The sequence below is a fragment of the Papio anubis genome, chromosome 7, assembly GCF_008728515.1.
Source record: "Papio anubis isolate 15944 chromosome 7, Panubis1.0, whole genome shotgun sequence".
Taxonomy (NCBI): Eukaryota; Metazoa; Chordata; class Mammalia; order Primates; family Cercopithecidae; genus Papio; species Papio anubis.
The window spans coordinates 44414906-44439392 of NC_044982.1; the positions used below are offsets into that span (position 1 = coordinate 44414906).

The 24487-nt window shown below is 35.8% G+C and overlaps 1 protein-coding gene across 1 annotated transcript in view; it reads right to left on the reverse strand.

The window, feature by feature from the left end:
* Window positions 1-313: 313 nt before the first annotated feature.
* The window catches only part of SYT16 (synaptotagmin 16), a 241183-nt gene continuing 217009 nt past the window's right edge, over window positions 314-24487 (reverse strand). The window contains 1 exon segment of the mRNA XM_003901907.5: window positions 314-12426. Coding sequence (XP_003901956.3) covers window positions 12113-12426 — 314 coding nt within the window. The 3' untranslated portion in view covers window positions 314-12112.

Here is a 24487-nt window from a genome sequence, read left to right on the forward strand (position 1 = left end):
TAATTAATTCAGGTGATCCTTACATTTATATAGCTCCTTACCTGATGTTCAAGCCAGCATTTGAACTGATATATGTTGATTTGTATATGTATTCACCATAAAAGCCTACAGCACCCTGAAACCAAATGAACTGTATGGATCATACATGTAATGCTTATAGTTCTAAAATATATGTCTGCAATTGGTATGGTTTTGAAGTTAATGGTTTTTGTATATACTAAAATAAGCAGTATCATCCAGGCCCATAAGATTTGCATGTTGATGCTGCAAAACTGTATCCTTTTTTAACATAAAAAATTTTCACACATGTACATATAAGCCATCTGCTAAAACTTTATTGATAAAACCAGTAGCAGCAGTTTTACAAAATTGGAATGATTTTCAGTTTTCATGAACTATCATGAATTCAGTTGCAGCAGACATTTTATACAAACTGGGGCTAATGCTTCTTCTATGTTTCTGTTTTAAACAAAAAGCAATTAGAATTTATCCTCATGCATTTAAATATCTAATACAGAAATAGTGTTTAGACTGCATAAAATATGCTTTCCAACATCACTGTGAGACTGAACATCTGCCTTAAGTATTATTTGCACAAGAAAAACTATAATTCTTCTAATCATGAATTTATTCTTTGTCACAGGTAAAGTTTTACATTTTCTAACATTTTCAAAGGGCGTTTCTAACAAAAAAGTATTGACATTCAAAATTTCACTGATTGGTCTTGTTTAAACACAATACATAATAGTGGATAGTAATACATTAAAACCATTATTATGAAATCTTAAAGACTACAAAAGGTAGAAAGGTATTCTAGTTTTTAACAATTAAAAAACTTCCACACCTTTTCCTATACACAAATTATCCACTGACAGAAGTAAATTTAGAAATAAGATGGGTCATTACATTCTACAGCTGTTTGTTCTGATAACAGCTAGTGATACATTCATGCTTCTTTAATAAGAGACACCATGAATCAATAAGTCATACTATGAGAAACACAAGGACACCCACATGGAATGTTCTGAAGATTGTCAGAAGTTTCTAAAATAAGGGTTCAACTCTTCTGAGGAGAAATTTTTTTTCTCTCTCGAACCTCTGGACCACATAGGAATTCTCTACTGGAAAACTAGAGGAGGAACTATAATAGCATCCGGGTCTGAAAATGCCTGTGAAACACTGGGAGAGGACTGGGTGGCTTCTACCTTACAACTAACAAAACTGGCCTTGAACAATCAATTTGCCAAGAAATTCTTCTACTGACTTAGAAATCTAGAGGAAGACCAGATTTTATACTAAACCATGTTATACTTAACTATCCACAAAAGTGAAATTTATAAAATTATTGACTGCCTTTGACAACCACCAAAATTCAGCACAGTCTAGTACATATAAATAATGTATTAAAGTAAACACAGAATAGAAAAAGTACATGTTTACAAGGTTAATACATCTGCAGCATCCAGCTGTGAGTAGAATAGTAATACAAAGCACATTCCCTGCTAAGAACAGTGTACTCCATGTAGGGTAAAATCTCCTGAAAATCTCCTAAAATAGTTACATATGTTCAAAATGAATGAATCATTCACATTTACATTTTTTTCATGAAAGTTCTTCAAGGACACCCATCAAAAGTTGAGATATAAAGGAAAACCAATAAAATATTTTAGAACAACAGAGCTGCACACAGTATGCATATGGTGAAACATAAATGTGTGAATATGAACAACTGTTTCAGATGCCATATGAAGACCAAAAATATTGAGAAAGTCAGATTTATCTTGCACTGTGAACACAAATAAAATATTGCTATGAAATCTTGGATGTACCTTAAAAATGATGTTTTAAATCTTTACTTTTTCTGGGAGACAATAAAAGGGCGTTTATGAAGAAAATGATTATATGAGTGAAGAAAGTTACTTGGGAGGGGAGAGATGGGCCAGATTGATTCTTCAAAACAAAAATGATAAAGTAGATTGAAGGACCTTTTTTGGCAGTGGAAGAATTTTTCTAAGTACTGTATTCAAATCCACTTTGTAGGGGAGGAAAAGCTATTCCATGTAATACTTTGCCTGTATTCAAAGTTAGATTGTTCTAAAGAAAGGTCTGCACTCTACTCAAAGGTTGGTGAACTGGCTGAAAACGTGGATTTGCAATTTGTTATATGATCAGTGTTTGAACAAAAAAATTAGAACCCAATTTTTCTAGCATCTCAGAGACAGAGCGGCTAAAGACCATTCAACTATAACTTGTATTCAGACAAATTACTGACATTCTATGAATATGGCCCACTGATTGGCAGAGCTCTAAAAGTGTCAATTACTTTGATATATTGACATAAAGAGTTGATGTGACCTTCATATAAAAATAACAAGCTATCCTATAGTCTTCAAAAACACTGCAAGTCTTCAAAAATTCAGCAAAATGTCTTTCCATCTATCATCTTGTCATACTTACGGCCATGATATATAGTGGGGTCTCAAAATGTTCATTATATTAATGAAGGAATGAATGAATCCTGTTCCTACAACCACCTGGTAAAAATAGGCAAAATGAGTATTATTATTCCCATCTGATAGATGCAACAATGAAGGCTTGAAGAAATTGTAACTTGATATTTTAGAGCTCATTAGTGGAAGATTTGATATGAGAACACAGGCCTCATCAACTTTAATCCAATATTCTTTACACAACTATACCTTTATCTCTGGAATAATGCCAGGTTCTGCAAGTTGCTATAGCTACAAAGCAAAGGGCAGTCAGAAGACATATAGTCTCAAAATGTTTCTCAGATACAAATCATTGGCCAGGACTCCCCCTTCACCCGGAGTGACTATCAGTGTTATCTTTCCAACACCCATCTACTTGTTCATGCAACCTATACATTAGCATGGGTTATCTTTTCATTCAGAATTCAGAGATGCTGTGTGAGCCAGATGCTTACATACCATTTTTAATTGATTTGTACAATTAACTATGATGGGGCATAATCACAAAGCTTCCCTTCTCTTGGCAGGAGTGGTAAATGTAAAGTCATATAAACTAGCAACAGAAGGTGATTTTCTATGATGAATCAGTAATAACACAATTAGCACTTTTTATCGACAGATATTTAACTCATTGCTCAACAAAAGAAGATATTACAGAGTCACTAAATTTGGGATCACATCTTCGCAACCTTCAGAACTTTTGGTTTAGATTCCAATGGAGGGAAAAACTCGTACATAGGGTAATATAAATTATGAAATTATTAGTTTTTTAAATCAATCTCCTCCTCCAATGTAAAACAAGCTCAATATCATATAGGTGAAATTTATTCTAGACTGGAAGTTGCTACGTTTTATTTGATGGATCATATAAAATATATGAAGCCTTTCCTGAGAGCATGCACTTTAATAAAATTTGCCATAGCAACTGGAACTAGAAATAAAAGCAAATAGGTCATAAACGGTGATACAACCAGACAATGAAATATTATTCAGCACTTAAAATAAATGAACTATCAATCCCTGAAAAGACATGAAAACTTACACGACCATCCCTAAGTGGAAAAAAAAAAAAACAATCTGAAAAGGCTGCATACTGTATGACATTAAAGGCAAAACTATGGGGACAGTACACAGACCAGTGGATACCAGGGCTTAGGTGGGAGGGAGGAATGAATAGGCAGAGCACAGAGGATTTTTAGGGCAGTGAAAATCTTCTGTATGATACTACAATGATGAACACACGTCACTGTACATTGGTCAAAACCCATAAAATACACAACACCAAGAGTGAACCTTAATATGAACTATGTACTTTGGGTGATAATAATATGTCAATGAAGGTTCGTCAGTTGTAACAAACATACCACTGTGGTATTCAAAATGTTCACAGGGGAGAAGTCTGTGTTTGGAGTATATGAGAACTCTCTACATTTTATGATCAATTTTGCTGTGAACCTAAAACTCTAAAAAATAAAATTTATTAATTTCTTAAAAAGTAGATCTCACAGACCAGCTTTTGCCTGAAAATGTAGGTCAAATCTTATCCCAATACTATAAGAGAAAATATTGTAACAGAAACCTCTGTCATAACAAGGTACACAAATACTAATTTCTTATTCACAAACTTAAAATCTATACTGAAATTAAGTTTTAAAATTCTGGAAAGGACTTTGTATTTCACAATAAAATTGAATTTGCGGCTGCATTCATATGGTGGCATAATAAAAGACTGTATTGTAATTTGGTAGAGATGTGAATTAATAAAGATTATCATAACCCACAAGGAAATATGGCAAAATTAGGAAGCTTTAGTCAAGGCATTCACTATAAGGAACTTGACAAAGAAACACTCTCAAAAAAATAAGCATGGCCCTAGAATGCAACTATCTTAAAATAACTTACATGAAAATATCTTTTAATGTACATGTTCCTCACTTAATCAGAGTTTTTACCGGCAGACTTCTGATATTTCTTCTTAAACATCAAGGTTTTTATTAAACAAGATATGTACTTTTTTATTATGGACTATCAACTGGGCAACACGAAAAACTTGCTTTCAGTAAGAAATTTTAGGCTACCAAAGATTTTGCATTAATTTGCATGGACTAAGACATGTCTAGTAGAATGATAAACAATCCATTGGAAAAACTCCTGCTTTAAAAATGGGTTGAGTCTAGGAAAAAAGTATTGGTCTATCTGCCAAAGTAGGGACACTCCCAATGTTGACCTTTACCTATTTCATAAGCATACCCCAAATGTATTCAGTTTTTAAGACTAGTTTTAGGCACAGAGAGGTAAGCAGGGCTCTTTGTTTAGGTTATCACCTCGTTCTCTGGAGGCTACTGTTTCCAGTTCAGTCTTTCAAAAAGCAAAGGGTAGCAATGCCTTTGACTATTAAAACACAGAGCTTGTAAGAAATGTGTCAAGTTTGTACAGACCTAGCATTCCAGGGTCTCACTTACTGTCTTGCAAAGGGCATTCGGTATTTAATTATAAAAGTCAAAAATACTAAATATCCTATTTGATGCTATAATGCTTTTCACTGCTGGAATGGAATGATGCATTTCCTCCCCCAGATACAAAACATATCCATTTATATTGAATGGAAGCATAGACTGACAAACAAGTATCTCTATTTCTTAATTAGAGACAGGGTAATAACTTTCACCTTCCCTAAATCCTCTGCCTTTCAAAGGGGGAAAGAGACAATTACAGAAAAATACATTAAGCCAAATATTCAAGCTTAATAAAATATCTTATTATTTACCTAGATTACTTATCAGAATCTAGTTTTCATAAAGAATATTTAGAAACAAAAAAAATTGTTAAATTGTTTTATCCAACTGCCATTCTCCAACCCCTAACCCTGAGTCTGGAACATTTACACTTTAAAAAGTCTTGTTTCTTGTGGTTTTTTTTTGAGACAGTCTCACTCTGCTACCCAGGCTGAATGCAGTGGCATGATCACGGCTCACTGCAGCCTCGAGCTCACAGGCTCAAGCAATCCTCCCACCTCAGCCTCCTGAGGAGTTGGGACTATAGGTGCACACTACCATACCCGGCACATTTTTGGTATTTTGTAGAGACAAGATCTCACTATGTTGCCCAGGCTGGTCTAGAAATCCTGGACGCAAGCTGTTCTCCCACCTCGGCCTCCCGAAGCGCTGGGATTACAGGTGTAAGCCACCATGCCCAACCTATAAAGTTCTTTTTGAATGAATAAATTTTGTATAAAACAAACAAACAAAATCCCAGCAACTAGATACTTCCAGGGGGAAATGAAGTAAACAAAAATAATGCATAAATATGGCAATACAATGGGAAGTTAGCCTTTTCATCATCCTCAAAATAAAACCGGTAACACTGTCACTCGAAGGCATGAACTAAAAATTCCCACTGAGAAACCTTAAGGCAGCATTAGTGAGCAATGGAAAGCAGTTAGCAATTTAGCAGCTTCATTCCAAGAAGGGCCTCAGACCCCCATGACTGCCTATGAGCTTGTTCTATAAAGCCTCGAGCTGTTTCACAGGTTCCACAGTGGATATAAATAAGGTGATTTTTGTCTGCGTGTCTAGGATACAGTTTTGTGACCCAAGGGAAACAAAAACAGTCAAAGCACCATAGGAGAGGAAACTCCCTCTGAGCCTGCAGGCATCCCCAAAGCCCTAAACAAAACCCAAATAGGAACTCTTCAGAGAAAACTTTCTATGATGCAGAGAAAAATCAATGTGGAAAAAATGTCCAAATTGGAAGAGGACAGGCCTGGAGTGTTATTGTTGATTCTTTTTTTAATCTTACACCTGAATATTAGAATGAAACTTTATAAAGGGTATATTCCTGGGTGTCCTCTCATTCTTCTTTGGCAGAACCAAGACTTCAAGCACATTTTTCTATTTTAAAAAACTTCCAAAGATGATTCTCTGACACCCTCACCCCCACCAATTTCCCATATAATGCAACCAAGGCTCACTGCCAGTCCAAGGCTTCCTAGACGCTTGCCCCAATAAATTCAGCCAATGTTTCACCTTCCAATACTCACAAAAAGGAACTCTACTGTTTATGGCACATAGTTAGACTAACTTAACAATTGTATATTGGTAAGCATTATTGTATAATGATGACTAACTGCTTCAATGTGCACTCACAGCACTCCAAAGAGATTTAAGTTCTGTGCCAGCCCAAATAGCACAGGGCTAGACAATGAATAAATTTTGAATTAATGAGAAACAACCTTCACACAATTCTCCAGACTTGATTAGGGGGATGCTCTGAAATCTATCCATGTGGTCAAGAAGAGAAAGTGTGCACCATCCCCCTGGTTAGAACTTCTGGATCATTGTTACTAGAAATCTCCACAGCCTTCTTACCTACCATCTAACTCCTTCACCTTCCCTACATGTTTAATTATTCCCTACTAAAGGCCCTAAGCTAAGGGATTTTTCAATGTCTTCATGTTTCTCCTTAGTTGGGATACCTAGGAATCAAAACAACGCTTTGGCAATTTGATTATATGAGGAGTGTAGCCTCGCACTTCCCCATCCCAGAATCATGTTTAGTTTAAAACCATAAGTAGCACATGACTGATTCATGGCACCTAGTTACACTAAACTTGAAGTGGTTTTCTCATGAAGACTTCTCTAGATTAAACGTCAACAAAGATTTTTCTAAATTCTCCAGAAACTCTCCTTTTTACTCAAGGTTTGAATCACTTGAGAACAAGCCACTCTTAAAAACCATTTTAAAAAGTAGTATCAACTGAATTTCTTTCATTATGATCTCATAAGGGAAACAGTGATAATTTGTTCTGAGTAGAGCATTCCAGTCGAACAGATAAGTTTTGAGAGCCGTGTTATGAGAGTATTTTTAAATGTTTGCCTATCAGGATATAAAATGGATATGCAGTGTAGGTTTTAAAGAAAGTGTTATCCATTTTTAAAAGAGTGTCAGTGTAGTATCACATCATTTATTTTACTTTTTTGGATCACAGTTGAAATATGCAGTCAAACTGCCGTTGTCACCAACTCTTTTGATGAAGGCGACAAGGTGCCTTGTCCATTTATGAATGAGAGCTGGAGACAAGGAGAGGCCTTGTTCGTGATCGATCAAGAGGTACACACAAACCATCAAGATGTGTACTCCCTCCAAACTAAGGGGATAAATGCAAAGACTTGGTTCTACCACAGTTGGACTCTGTTAAGGCTCAATTTCCTCCACATACCAGGCTTATCTCTGATTAGGCTGTCCTGATGAAGCCTCCTTTATTTACAAATCCAGCCTGGCTTCATGAGCCTATCCTTTTTACAGCATCTGAAATTTGGTTTTTGTTTTTCTCCAGTGTTCCAATAACTTTTGCTAGAAAGAGAAGATACATCTTAAATATTTTCTTTTTCAAGCATGACTGTGAGGAGGAACTATGGAATGCTAACTACGTGCCCAGCTCTACGTTAGGCACATTACATCTGTGGTTTCACTGATACCTTTTCAGACACCTAATGAGGTAGGTAGTATTTCCATTTTCCAGTTGAAGAAACCAGGACACAGGCTTGCTAAGTAATTTTCTTAAGGCCCCACAGCAGAGTTTCATGTAAACCCAGGCTAGGATCACAGTTTGTGCCAACTTCACTGTGCTATGCCAATCTCATTGTCTTAGAACAGTTTCGTTTCTCTCATCTTTAAATATTTTTCAGAATTCTCCAAGTTTTAGAAAAGTGATAGCTAGTTGATCTGATGCGTCTTTTGGTTTATTAGTTTACTCTCCTTGCGTACTACTCCCTGGAGGATTCTAAATGTATCCAGCACATTTATTTATTCTTTAATTCTTCCATCAGTGTGCTGTATGACTTTTTATTTTGTTGTAAATGACTTTGCCCAAATGAATAATTTTTAAGATAAAAATACTTTTACCATTTCAGGATTATCCATCATTTGCTTGGTTCTTAGATCAAATAGAATAGAATGTTCTTTAACAACAGTTTCCTCAAAAGTAAAAGGAGATACCACATGCATGTTCTAGTCCTGTTTCTTTATCAGTAAAGAATATACCTCTATCTGGTTTTATGACATTTACAAATAATTCTTTCCTACTCACTTTTCTGCCTTTAATATACTAAGTCCTCTGCTGCAAAAGGATAACCAGGTTTTTAGGAAACCCACAGTGATGTCCACACCGAATCATCAATTAAATCAAATTGGTGGCTATCAGAGGAGCTCCTTCATTTAACCTAACGCTAGTTTCTACTTAAATAGTACTTCCTCTGGAAAGAAAAGAATTTTGGTTCTCAGATAAGATCATCTAAAGCACAGTGACTGCCCAAGAGGTAATGATAACTTGTAAAATATTATGAAATCTACACATTGAAAAGGCAGAAGCTGTGTTTCAGGCTCACTGGCACCTAGGACTGTGGAGAATATTGACATTCGATGTCAGTTAATTTTCAATGAAGGATGTCAGAATTAATAGTGCCTAAAGTGAATGACTGCAATGCCATACTCTTTTCCCTCTCACAAACATGGTGATGATTCCTTCCCTGATTTCATGCAGGTGGAATGCCGAGTATAATACATCCAAAGGCATTACAAATTCTTCTTATGTTAGGGAAGGCAAGACACCCCCACCTCCAACAGTTATGTGGCATCAGCAAAAACAGAGTCCAAAACAACGTGCATCACACTGGGAGCCAGTGAAGGAGAGGAATGGAGAGCAGGTGTTCGGCTGCCTGGTGAATGGTCCATTTAAAAATTCAACAATAGTCAGAGGGGAACAGGGAGTACAACAGCCACCACCGTAATTGGGGAAATCAGGATTTCTCAATTCAGTGTAAACTCACACCCTAAAAGAAGGCACACTATAAAGCAGATTTCCATCAACCCAGCACATCATTTACTCTTAACAATATTATTTTAAAAGCCTGCTCTTCAGGCAAAATCACTGAAAGACCTACTCAAGCAACAAAACCCAGTGCTGCTTCAATGTCAAATCTCCCTATGAGATATTAATCATTAGCCGGAAGAAATAGGCAAAAGCAGTTTTTTTTTCACTGCAGAACCAACTAATTATCTTTCATAACTCTTTTGAAAACCAAATGTAAAAGCTCAAGTGAAAAACATGTTAAATGCATTTGTGTCTAGACTTTGCCAAGAAAATAAGGGAGTTTAAGTGCACAAAATCAAAAGATCTTACTAAACTAGAATTTCAAATCAAGGTAAAAAAAATCAGCCACATATTGTTATATATCTTGTCTTCAGCATTTTAGATTTATACAATCAGCTGAGGGTGAATGTTGCTGTATATTCAAGATGTACATGCATCCTATTTGGTGAGTAGCACCAACATAGTAAAATTATAAAAATAAAAAATGCTTTTCAGGCATTCCTTCCCTTAAAATGCTGCACATTCCTGTAAACTGTATCATAAACAGACCATTGGAAGGCAGATCAAGCACACAAATATCTTCACTATACCAGCAGAAAACCTTAAAAATGGGTGACTCTTGGGAACAGAAAATGAAGTATAGGTGATTATTGGGTACCATGAAACAAGGATGCAGCAGCAGGAAAATATGAGAAGGAAAAATTCAGGGCTGTCTGTACAATATATACAGAGTTTTTTCAAATGTAAATTTTAAAATGAATGCTGCTATTATGTTACTGCATAAAGGAAAGCATAGCGAGGCTGTTCCACTTCCCTTTAAACACAGGGCATAAAGAGATGTGAAAAGCCAATTCTTTGTGCTGCTACTTAATCAATCGCACTCAGTTCTACTCAATGACTTAGCCACGCTGCAAAGACCACTCAGCAGTTAATGGATATAATGCTGGAAAAGCAGTCTGAGCTCTCCCAAAGAAAGGTAGGGTAAAAACCCAGAGGAGCATGGTTTTATTACATATTCCTAATAACTGAGCAGTCATATACATGAAACTCCCATGACCTGAAAAGTAATTAAGGTATTAATTTATTTGGCAAATTCTCATTCTTCCCTATGAAATCATTTCATTCAAAGACGGAACCCTGAAAGCATAGTAGAGTTATCCTGTGCCCTAGTCTGGTCTTGTCAGGATAACCATTACACACTGTAAGGAATAAATATGTTCTTCAAGTGTTACAGCCTACGCTTACAATCTGTCAAAACGTGGAGCTGAGGAGGAGTTATGTGTTTTTAACTGTATACAGCCATCACTAGCTATCACTCTTCCCACAGACAGGAAAAAGTCCACAATGAAACATAGAAACTAAAAATAGGTGACTGAGCAATTGCTCAGAAGAGCTGCACATTGAGCGCAGGGATTAAATGTACATACATTCTTTCCCTATTTTTTTATTAAAGCCAATTTAAAGTAATTGAAATTAAGGGCCCAGACCTAAGAATAAGGAAAATAAACATGCACTGCATAAATATGTAAAAGTAAGTCACAAGTAAAATCCCATGCTCATAACCATACAAGATCAGTGTTCTGAGTGGCACATGCCCAGACTGCAAGTAGTGACTAATATATGTTGCTGCAAATGCCATAAAAAATGACAGTTATAGGCACTTCAAATGCTTAAAGAAAAACTTAATGTTATTCCACACAAGCTGAAAATATTTCTCCATTCACAGGTATTATAACATGTTCACTTTGAAGAGTCAATCAAATCAATATTTATTAAAGACCCACAGTGTACAATTTACTATGCTCTAGTGATGGAAAATACTCAATTTTAAAAGAGCATGATTTACATGCAGTACATTCAAAATATTAATATATGAGTATATATAATTGAACATAGAAAAAGTATAATCCAAAAGAACACCAGAATCAGAAAAATCAATAAATCTATGACTGAAATAGTCTTGTTTTTTGTTTTCTTCTTATTCTGTAAGAACTTACTGGGTGAGAAAGACAGCATAAAAACCTTGAAAGTTACAAGTTTGAAATCTTACATATTCAAAAGGAGACAAGTTGTCTTAAAACAGTAGTTTCTGAACTCTTTTCTTGCTTCAAAATGATTCATCTAACCAAATCTCATAGAAACCACAAAATATAAGATAAAAGAGGTATTAATACAAATTTATTTTAAAAGTGCAAGTTTATAATATTTACTCATTAGGTAAATAGGTTCTTTGATAAAGAGAAAAATGTGAAATAAGAGTTTATGGATTAGAGTTAGATTCTTCTATGAGGCTCAGCATCTGATTCATTTCTATATTTTGGAGTTTTTTGTACCATATTAAGAAAATTCTGATTCATCCACCTAAATGGTTGCAAATAGTAGCATTTAACAGCTCCCTTGCAATCTCAGGTTACTCTTTAAGCAAACAGAGACAGCAGAAGAAGCTTCACCCCATACCCTGAACCAAAATTCAATGATCTATTGGCACAAATTAACTCATCAGTGGTCTCAATTGTGGTCTAACATTTTCCATATGGACACTTCACTGTGTATGGGTGTTTTTAAAATTACAATATTTAAATCCAAATCAAACCATTGAGAAACCCAAAACTCCCACTCACAATGTCCTAGGGGTTAGTGGAATCTGTTTTTGAAACCCTGAAACCCTTGCCAGGACACACTGACTTGGTGTCAGTAGACAGCAACACAGGTAACCAAGGTGGACACAGCACACAAATGCAGGTTAGCAAACCTAGGATTCCAACAAAGTGTGCCATCTGCATATCTGCTGGCCTTTGGTTTCCTTCATCTCCTCCCAATGATCTTGTTCCTCCTCTCCACTGCTGTTCTGGCCCAGGGCAATCCAGCCAATCATCTCTTTACGCTTCATAGTACGCCTGTTATAAACGGAAATCATCAACGTGACATCAGACAGCTGAAAGAGGGCCACCTGGAAGACAAAGGTCTCCTTATAGACAGGATTGGGCTGACCACGCCGAATGGACGTCTTGCAACGGGACATCTCTTGACCCACAGAATTGAGGAGAAAGAGTTTTCCATATGTATCTAAGACAAAAAAAAAAAAAAAAAAAAGGGTGGGGTGGGAATGGTAAGAAACATTAGTGCTCTCTGTTTGGCTGGACTAGTCATAACATTTATATGGGCTACACATTTCTCCTTTCAACATACTGATCGGTATCCTTAAGCCTGGTTCTTGCTGTTGGGCAACACAGCTTGCATGGATTATTAAGGAAGGGAATTATTACCTGGAGTGCCTAATGTTTCATGTGACTCACTATCCAGCACACATTGCTGATGTTCATTAGTACCTCTTCGTGCACAGGGCGTATACATACGTACACAGGCATATGTGCAATGGTGTTTGTGGGCAGGCACAGTTCTTCATCTACATTTATTTATGTAACAAGATAAATATACACATTTTGCTCTACATGATTTTTTTCATAGTCAAATTGCTATTTTATGCCTGAATTGGAGAATTCTTTTCTCATTCTCTACATATTCGTAAGTGTGTGTATGTATGTGTGTGTGTGAGAGAGAGAGAGAGAGAGAAAGAGAGAGACAGACAGACAGACATGGTCTTGCTCTGTTGCCCAGGCTGGGGTGCGGTGGCATGATCACAGCTCACTCCAGCTTTGACTTCTGGGCCCAAAGTGATCCTACCTCATCAACCTCCTGAGTAGCTGGAACTAGAGGCATGCACCATCGTGCCCAGCTAATTTTAAATTTTTATGTAGAAATAGGGTCTCCCTATGTTGCCCAGGCTGTCTACATATCCTTTGGATCATCTCATCCACTCCCATATTTTCAATGACATCTACCAAGTCCATAGGTCTGGCCTCAACTTCTCTCCCAAACTCAAGATTCAACTGAATACTACACTTCTTCTCTTGAAATCCTACACTCGTCTCACACTCAATATGCCCCCAACTCTAAACATTTGCTGTTCCAGTGTTCCCTATCCCTGTGAACAGTAGCATCATTCACCAAATTATCCAAGTCAGAAATCAGGACTTCATTTTTCACAAGACTGACTTCCTCATTCCCAGTTCACCCAATCAGTCACCACGTTCTGTTGATTCTACCTCTCAAACAGTTCCCAAATCTACCCACTTCTTTCCATCCCCAGTGCCTCTGAACTCTGTGTACACTGTAAGCTCAGGTCGCCAGCATTTCTCACCTATATTACCTCACGTTTCCTCACTGACCTCCTAGTCAGGGGACTCCCAGAGCAATCTCTGTAAAATACAGATCCGGCCATGTCACTCTCACTAATAAACACAAACTAAGTCTTCAGTACTTTCCACTAGTCTCAAGATAAAAGCTCAATTTCTTGGTGTAGACTTTCTTCTTTGGCCCTATCTTCTAGTCTCATTGCTTACCACTGCTGCCATTATACGCTGCATTCTACTGCATTGAACCTCCTCCCCTCCTCCAACCCAATTTGTTCTTTTTCTCTTTCTCATCTGTACATGCTCCCCGTGCTCTGTCATCCGGACCAATATTCAGCCTCATATGACTTTTGTTCATTGCGTTCAGTTTGGATATCACTTTATCTGGGAATATTTGCTGACCTTTTTGACCTTTTTCTCTCACTCCCACCAGTTCAGATAACCCTCTTATAGTCTCCACTAAAACCTAGTTTTAGCCTGTTTCAGCACTTACCACCAGTATTATCACTGCCTATTTACTTGTCTGCAAAGATGCAGTTTTCCAATGGTAGACAGAGGGATTGCCGTATTAACCACTGTACCCCGATGCTTAGCTTGTGCCTACCGTGTGCTAGACCTTCAGTAAATATTTTGTAATGAATGTTCATGCCTAGTCAGGAAGCTCAACTTTCTTTTTCTTTCGGTCTCAAGTTTTCAAACTTGTGCAATGAAGCTAAACCTCTTCATTGTAGAACCCCTCCACTAGAATGCCAGAAAACAGTGACTAGCATCATTACAGAAAGGAAAGAAAGCATTCAAATTTTACCAACATGGTCTCCTTTTGCTAAAGTTCCTGAATGGAACCATCATAAAATAATTATCTCCTCAATTACATTTTTATTAAAATCAATTTATAAATGTCTTGACCTTTACCTACAAATTTTACTACTAACACGCGCACATTATTCTCCTAAAAAAACAAAATGTTAGGGTGTTTCCCAAATTCTATCATTCTGTACATTCTGTTCAATGCACGCCGCAAGCTGGTTAGTGTTATTGCTCATTTTCCCACCTAACGACCAGTCAAACTTTTTAAAGCTTAAACGCAGATCTCTGTAATTTACTGTTCTCTCCAAGAGCATTGTAAGATAGGAAACAAATTACAACCTGCAGTTTTCTTTCTATGTTGATCTTTTTCTATTCCAGTTTGATGTGTTATTTTATGCACTTATCTGCTGAGAAACACAAGGTGTGAAATTACACTTCAGGTGTGAAAACACTTCTCTGTCTCAGAAACAGGGCTCTCTTCTTTTCAAACTGTTCTACAGAAAAAGCTGTCAGAAAACCAACAATGAGGGAGTGGATTTGTGTTTCTGAAGCTGCATAGCTACATGATTCCTGTAGAAAAAGTTCAATCCAGTCACCAAACTGATTGGGCAATTCTGCTGCCAGGTATAGCAGTGGGAATTGAGTTAATCTTGCAAACAAAAGCATGCTCATTTCACAGAGAGAGCAATTTCAAGCTTTATCCTGCCATAAGATTATTTTCTAATTACGAGAAAGGCCACTTACTACCAAATTACTATCACAGAAGTTGGATTGTATGTGCATAACAAGAGAAATAATAATAATCTTATAAGCAATCCAGTCTGAAGACACCAGACAAAAGGAAGGAAAATGTTCATTGTCCTAGTTCAAAAGGGAAACTTCTATTAACACTAATAATGCACCTACTTCTTAACTTCCAGTGCAGAGGCTGTGCCCAGGAAATTCGGCTTCTATGGAATAATTGGGGGGCATGACCAGGGTCTTTTGGGGTTCAGTGACTTACTCTGATTAACATCAGTCAGAATGAATGGAGAAAGACTCTAGCTAAGTAAATATGCCATTTAAATAAGCTCTGTTTTAATCTTTGGAAACAGGTAATCGTGGCTATGAAACAATGCTGAGCAATATTTCTTTTCTGGTGGTGATTCAGAAAGCTTTATAGTATCTTTAGCAACTCAGAACCATTAGCAAAACACTGAATGGGTCATAATCCCTTGACAGCCCTGTCAACTGTTTTACTAGTCACTTGCCTTTTTCTTGCTAAAGGAAGATGCCACTTGTACTACAATATTTATAATAGTACATAATCCCCAAATTATGGCACAAAAGTATGTCATTTGGAACTCAGAAGGCATTTTTCCAAAGAAACAACATGGTACCCATTAGTTAAACAGCCCCCACAAAATACCTACCCATTTGCATAATAATTTTCTACCAATTGCTGAGCTGAGTCTTGGCCTGGGGGTCAGAGGAACTATGAATCTCTGGGATACAGGGCAAAGGAAAGGAATTTGGCCATTTAACTTTCACTTTTAATGTATTAATATGTACAAATGATTTTAAACATATGAAAATAAAAAATAATATCACACAAACTGACAGAGTATTTAGAATTTGTCATATATGCTACTAATGTTTCTGCCTTTTTATTGATTTTTAAGAAATAAAACATTGCAATTGAAGATTCTTTAGCATCCCTCTTTGGGATCCTGTCCAACTTCTTTTCTCAACAAAGGTAATTACTATGTTGGATTTGGAGTTTATCATTTCCATATATGTATTTAAACTTTCAATATATAAATAGATGTAAATATAGGTGTCCAAACTATATTTAATAGAATTTTGCACATTAAAAAATTTAACATTGTAGTGTATGTCTTTCTAAAACTTATTTAATTTATAATTTTTTATGTTATCTCTATGTATACATATATGTGATTCATTTACTTTATCTTCTGTGTGTAATGTTCCAATGTATTAATAAATTATAATTCATTTTTTCATTCTGTTAATGAACATTTAATTCCTTATAATTACCAAAAGTTAAAAAGATTTCAGTGAACGTTTTTCTCTATTTTGCATTATACCAATATTCAAAAATTTCTCTAGGATATACCTAGAAGTGAATGACTGTGCTCTTTACAAATTCTAGACACAAAATCTTTGCTAGTTGTCTTAATTGCTACTACCTTCTACCTGCCTTTCAGCTTCATTTATAGTCATTTGTAGTACAAATGTTTTAAATTTTTGTGGAGTCAGGTTTATTGGTGTCTTAAGTTGATGCTTTTTAAAAGAAACCCTACCCAAACTCAATAGTCTCCCACATTATCTTCTGAATCTTAGATCTTGTTTTTCACATTTGATCTTTAATACAGTTGTAATTGAGCTTTGCATGTAGTGTGAGGTAGGGATAGAATTTTTTTTCTATATTGGAAGGATTATTCATTAAATAATCTATTATCTCCCCACTAATTTGTAATACCATGTCTGTCAAATATCAAGTTTCCAAGCTTCAGTGTCTTCCCCTAAGTCTGACAATATTTATTATCATCATTTTATAACATGTCTTGATATCTGCTAGGGATAATCCCTCTACCATCTTTTTAAAAGCTATTTTAGTTATTCTACTCTCTTGCTTGGTTTAATTGGCTCTTGCATATGAATTTTAGAATGAGTTTGCCAAGCTCTGTAAAAAACAAAACAAGATTAAAAAATACTAACTAAAACAAAAATACTAAGAAACACTTGGGATTCTGATTGGTATTGTACTGGACATATAATTTGGGAAAAAAACTGTTGTTTTTACAATATGGAATGTTCTTGCTAATGAACACAGTATATATAGATGTGTGTGTGCTTGTGTGTGTGTGTGTAGTTTCTCTTTGTATCTTTCATAAAGTTCTGTTGTTTTCCTATAATTTTCATATCCATCTTTTATTATCTTTTGGTACCTTAGATATTTTGTTCCTATTATAAATAGTAACATTTTAAAGCTCTACTTTCTGATTGTTGCTGATGTATTATAACACAACTGATTTTATATAAGAAATATTACTTCATGGATTTTCATTTATTTTTAACGTTGATAATCAGATTTTCTACAAATAATGGCAGCTTCATTTCTTCCTTTCAATCTTTAAATGTTTATTTATTTTGCTTATTATACTGAACTGTCTCAAGCTTCCAGTCTAACAGTAAACAAAACTGCTGGTGGGAATCCTTTTGCTTTTGACTATAAAGGGATTTGAGGATTAAGAATGATAATTGACATAGATTTCCTTAAAATATCTACTGTCAAGTTGAGCAAGTTTCTTTCTGTACCACATTATTAGTTATTGATATTTACTACCAGATCCACCATTCTAAGATCTTTCCTAGGTGAAAGATATAAACCCTTAAAACTGCATTCCCCTAATCTCTTATCAGTAAGGTTCCACTAAAGAAAGCTATCGACAAGAGACAGGAAAGTAGAAGGAGAGTGAGCCCCAGTACTCTAGAACCAGTTGCAGGCATGTGTAGGCATTAGAAGATGACAATGAAAAAATTCTGCCCACAGTTGTCATTAGTAGATGAGAATGATATTGATCAAAGATCCCTATAAAAAATCACCTGTCCCGTGTGCAAACAGTTCAGAGCCTATTGACATCTCTCCTGTGATGCCTTATACTCCTGAACTTCCTGAAAACCGTCTTCCTGATCTTTACTCCCTTGTCTTCCAATGTTTAAACCTGATAGTAACTTCTGATCAAACATACCTAGAATATTTGCTATTTTCCTGAAAATATGTGACTGATAACAGTAATTGCTAACCTGAACTGGAAAGTTGCTATCATAAAAATAAAATAAAATAAAATAAGATTGGAGATTGGTCTAGAAGTTGGGTATCAGGTAATAAATAAACTAATATCAGAGGATATAACAGTGAAGATCCATAATCCATATTATGAGATGGTAAAACTTCCACCGGCTATAATTTAGAATAAAGAACATGTGCCTAATGAGTTTTTTGCTCTAAAAAAAGAAATTGAAAAATGGAATGTTAGAAGTATGTATTCAGTACTACTGGCTGCATTTAGGGGGAAGAGGGGAAAAGTTAAGCTTGGGAAAGAACTGACCAGTATACAAGAAAAAAGAGAAAATACAGAAATTCAGACCTGGCTGGAAGAGTTGATTGATTCCAGATCTCTGAAGAAAGAGATTTTAAAAGGGTTTGAGCCACAAAGGCCCAGTAAACTTTCTCAGGTGAATAATGTGACATTTAATTCGGGTCAAATATCAAATTAAGGGTATGATCTTTACACCAGATTTGAATTATCTGAGCCATATGACTGAGTTCTAAAAATGGAATATGAGAAGTGATAAATGTCACCTTCAATCACGGTTATATTCAACAACTCCCACCCAAGCAAGAAATCTCCCATGTTGTATTTTCCCTTTCTATGGCAACAATGGAGGCCATATTTTGAATACCATCATCTCAGTAAACGGGGAGTGCCTATATGCCTGAGTTACAGTTTAGAGAAGAGTCACATAACTACTTCGGACTGTAATGCAAAGGAGAAATAAGCTTTTGCTGTGCGAAGCCCCTGAGTCAGCAGGGTTTAATCGTCATAGCCTAGTCTATATTAATATATCTTACAAGATGCATCATAGCCTAGTCTATATTAATACATCTTCTATTACACATCTGCTAAGATTTTTGTCAGTAATGAAGAGCGCATTTTGCCAAAAGCAACTTTTTGCATCTATTGAGATAATCATAATGTTTTCAAAAATTTTATTTTTTAATCAAAAGCTTCTATTTGCATCTACTGTTATTACCATAAGGCTTTCTCATAAACCAGTTAAAATGGAGAATTACACTAGCAGATTTTCCTAATATTAAATCATTGTTGCGTTCCTGAGCTAAGCCCAATTCTTTGGTAATTAATGGTTTCCTTCCTTATATATTATAAAGCTAGGTGAACCCAGTATAAACTGTAGTGTGCTTTTACTATGAGGCAGTGTGAGGAAATGGGGCAGACAGAGACTAGGAAAAAGAGAGAGACCTTAATCTAATCTTATATCTATCTTTCACATAGCAATTTTTGTCCCTTTATATTTATTATGACTATTCATATATTTTGACATATATTCACTGTTTGGTTTGTGCTTTCTATTTATCATGCATTTTTCTACACTTTAAAAAATATTTTCTCTGCTTTCTACTGAATTGGTTACATTTGCTTTATTCTCATTTATTCCATTGGTTTAAAATATTAAAATTTTAATATGTTCACTTGGTTTAATGTCTAAAATTAATCAAAATCTCTACTCTTCTATTTTTAAATCTCTTAATTTTTTAAATAGATTTTATTTTTTAGAACAGTTTTAATTTCTTAACAAAATTGAGCAGAAGGTACAGAGATTTCCTATAAACTCCCTGCTCCCACATGCATACAGCCTCCTAATCTCTTCATTTTAATACTAGCATTTCTTTTCCTTGAAGCAACATCAGTCTAAACATCCAGCTCTCATATGTCTTACTCATAACCTGGTTTTGCAATATCCTCTGATCTCTCTCCAGTGTTTTTTTTTTTCAATTTTTAAAAATTGTGTTAAAATACATATAACAAAATTTACTATTTTAACATATTTAAGTGTACATTTCAGTGGTATTAAATACATTCATAATGTTGTACAACATCACTACCATCCATCTCCAGAACTCTTTTCATCTTGTAAAAACTGAGACTCCATATCCATTAAATGATAACTCCCCATTTCCCTCTCCTCCACCCCCTGGCAACCACCATTCTACTGGCTTTTATGATTTTTTTCCTACTCTAAATACCTCATATAATTGGAATCATACAGTGCTTATCTTTTTGTGACTGGCTTATTTCACTTAGCATAATGTCCTCAAGGTTCATACATATTGCAGCATATGTCAGAATTGTTTTCCTTTTTAAGGCTGAATAGTATTCCTTCTATGTATATACCACATTTGCTCATACATTAATCCCTCAATGGATACTTAGGCTGCTTCCACATTTTAGCTATAGGGAATAATGGTGCTATGAACATGGGTGTACAAATTTCTCTTTAAGACCCTGCTTGCAATTCCTTGGAGTACATACCCACAAAGGGATTTGCTGGGTTATATGGTGATCCTATTTTTCATCTTTTCAGGAACTGCCATTCTATTTTCCACAGGAGCTGTACTATTTTACATTCCTACCAGTAATGGACAAGGGCTCCAATTTTTCCACATTCTCATTAACGCTTGTTATTGTGTGTGTGTGTGTGTGTGTGTGTGTTATAGTAGCCATTCTAATGGGTGTGCGGTGGTATCTCACTGTAGTTTTGATTTGCATTTTCCTGATGATTAATGATTTTGAGCATTTTTTCATATTTCTATTGGCCATTTATATATCAACTTTGGAGGAATGTCTACTCAAGTCTTTAATCCGTTTTTTAAACTCACATTGTTTTGTTGTTGAGTTTTAGGAGTTCTCTATATATTCTGGATATTAGTTTGTTATCAGATATATAATTTGCAAATATTTTCTCCCATTCTATGGGTGGTCTATTTATTATGTTTTGATGCACAAAATTTTTGAACTTACATGAAGTCCAATTGTCTATATTTAATTTTATTGCCTATGCATTTGTTGTCATATCCAAGAAATCACTGCCAAATCCAAGGTCATAAAGTTTTTGCCCTATGTTTTCTTCAAAGAGTTTTATAGTTTTAGGTGTTATATTTAGGTCTTTCATCCATTTTGAGTTCATTTTTATATATGGTGTTAGGTAAGGATCCAACTTCATTCGTTTGCAGGTTGAGATCCACTTTTTGTAGCACCATTGGTTGAATAGACTATCCTTTTCCCTTTGAATGGTCTCGGCAGCCTTGTCAAAAATCATCTGAAGTCTCTCTCTCTTTCCCATATTTATGTAATTTCTGCCTAGAATTTTATTGCCACTTTGTGGTACTACCCCCAATATTAGTCATTTTTCCTAGTGCTTCTGTTTTTGCTTTATGCAATCCATGCAGGCTTATATTTACTTACATGTTAGCCAATTTATTTGTTCATTCTTCCTTCTTGCTTCTCACTACTTCCAATTGCTTTCTTCCTGAAATGCATCATTTAGTTGTTTTTTCTAATGAAAAACTCTTTCAAATTTGTGGAAAACATCTTTATTTTTCCTTCACTCGGGGAACAAAACGCTGAGTATTTTTCTCCCAATACTTTGATATTCTTTCCCATTGTCCTCTGGTTTCTATTAATGTTGTTAAAAGGTCTGTCCTCAGTCTTACTGTGATTCTTCTGTAGGTAACTGGGTTTTTTAACATCTTTATTGCAATATAATTGACATACCATGTGATATGGTTTGGCTGTGTCCCCAGCCAAATCTCATCTAGAATTGTGGCTCCCACAGTTCCCACATGTTGTGGGAGGTACCCGGTGGGAGGTAACTGAATCATGGGGGTGGGTCTTTCCTGTGCTGTTCTCATGATAGTGAATAAATCTCATGAGATCTGATGGTTTTATAAAGGGGAGTTTCCCTGCACAAGTTCTCTTTTGTCTGCTGCCATGTAAGACGTGCCTTTCACCTTCCATCATTATTGTGAGGCCTCCCCAGTCACGTGGAACTGTGAGTCCATTAAACCTCTTTTACTTTATAAATTACCCAGTCTTAGGTATGTCTTTATCAACAGCATAAAAACAGACTAATACACCATAGTAACTATCTTTTCTTTCCTATTGCTTTTAATATTTTTTAATTTTGATATCATTGTGAGAATTAAATGAGTTAATGTAGAAAAAGGAATATCACCTATGCATTCAATAAGTTAGTGCCTCATCTAAATTTTCATATGAAATGGCCATGATTCTGAGCAGAGAGTGACTCTTAATACACTATATTTAACAAAAACTGGACCAGGATTCTCAAAGAAGGTCATATGTCTCATATATGTTCATTTTCACTGAGTCTTTTTTTCCCTGCACTCTGTTTGTAGAGCACACTTTCTGAATCCCACTTTTTCTTCACACAAAACATGAGGGAGCTTGATTTGCTTGTTTTTCTTTCCTGTAGTCTCTGCTATTGTGAGTGCCTAACAAGGTTAATATGCTGCCGCTGCTGTTAAGTATTATCATTTGGGGTGTAATTATCATGTGTGGCTAATCATGCACATGCTGAGAAGCTGGGGAACTTGTTTTTAACTGGAGGGAACATCTTAATGATAGTTTTTGACAAGGACCGTTATATGTGTACATATACACATATATACACATTGCAGTAGCACACTGTAGAAGGAGACATAGCAAAGATGAAGATGGAGAAAGAGAACCTGTCAACACAATAGCTAACTGTTTTGAAACATAGCAGTATATCTTTAACACTAGCTTGTTAACCTCATTTAATAAGGAAAATGTAATTCAGAGGGGTTAAATCAAATGTTGAGGCCATGCAGCAGTTGGATAGCAGGACTAGGAGAAGAACAGAATAGAGCTGCTAAGTTGTTATTGAATTGCTTTCCCGTGAAGGCAAATTCAAAAGATAATCAAATGTTTCTATCTCTTACTGCTAACTTTTCCAAAAGCATTTATAAATGTACATCAGGATTTCAGATGTCTGCTAGACACTATACACTGTTTTTCCATCTGGACCATTAGCCAGGGACAGACTTGGAGTTATCATTTGCCATCAGAAGATTTGTAGACTACTCTATACCATCTTAATAGCAATAATAGTTTTGAACACTGACCACATGTACTAAATGAGACATGACCTTGAAAATGGCTGGAGTGATGTTTGGCACATTGTTACTTGATTTGCACTAGGATAAGTTCATGCTGCTACTGCACTTATATATTGCTTATAAATAGATTCTATCAGCTAGTTACAGTAATTTCCAAATAGCCTATTTTATCTTTCTTAGCCCACCTATAGGAATTTTAAAAAAAAATCACAACACTTTATAACACGGGCTTTTTCACCAAAAGATGATTGACAGACAGATAGATATAGAAAAATGAAGTTAGAAAAGAAGAAATGCCCAGCCAAATACTTTCCCTTGTGATGGATGTGGTTTATGGAGGACACTATAGAAGATGCCCTCAGGGTCAGATGCTCAGTACCCCATCTTTTTTTTTTTTTTTTTTTTTTGAGACGGAGTCTCGCTCTGTGGCCCAGGTTGGAATGCAGTGGTGCGATCTTGGCACACTGCAACCTCCACCCCCTGGGTTCCAGCAATTCTTCTGCCTCAGCCTCCCAAGTAGCTGGGATTTCAGGCACCTGCCACCATGCCCAGTTTATTTTTAGTAGACATGGGGTTTCACCACTTGACCAGGCTGGTCTCAAACTCCTGACCTCAGGTGATCTGCCCGCCTCAGCCTCCCAAAGTGCTGGGATTACAGGCATGAGCCACTCAGCCCGGCCAGTACCCCATCTTTCTGATCCAAGGTTTATCTAGGGAAATAGAGTGACATCTGGAGATGTCACGCTAATTTAAAAAAAAAAAAAAAAAAAAAAACAAGAAGTATTGCCAACCACAGAAGTCCCTATCCAGGGCTAAGATTCATATTTTATTGTTACCAACTTGACCCAGTTGATCTACTTCATACCACACTAGATTGTATTCCCCAGTATCTAAAATTTAAAACATATAGAACATTTGAAATAATTGTACAGTGGAGGTCCATACACCCACCACCCTAAGTTTTCTATTCATCCATTAATCTGTTTTAATTGTAGCCATTGTTGCTCTTCAATGCTAAAAATTTCAGCATGCATTTCATTAGCTAGAGTTTAATATTTTACAGTTCTTTTTTAAGGTAAAATTCACCTATAGTGAAGTGTACAAAGCTCAGTGCCATTCACCAAGTTCTGACAAATGCAGACATCCATTTAACTCACATCCCTATCAATATATAGATTAAAAATTTTAAAGAATAACAAAATACAGAATATTCCCATCACCCCAAAACATTTCTTCATGTCCCTACCTAGTATATCCTAGCACCAATACCATTCCTGACACAACCACTCCTTTGCTTTTATCCCCACTATACACTAGTTTTGCTTACTGCAGAATTTCTTATCAATGGAATCAAGCGGTAGGTAACTCAGCAAGTTTG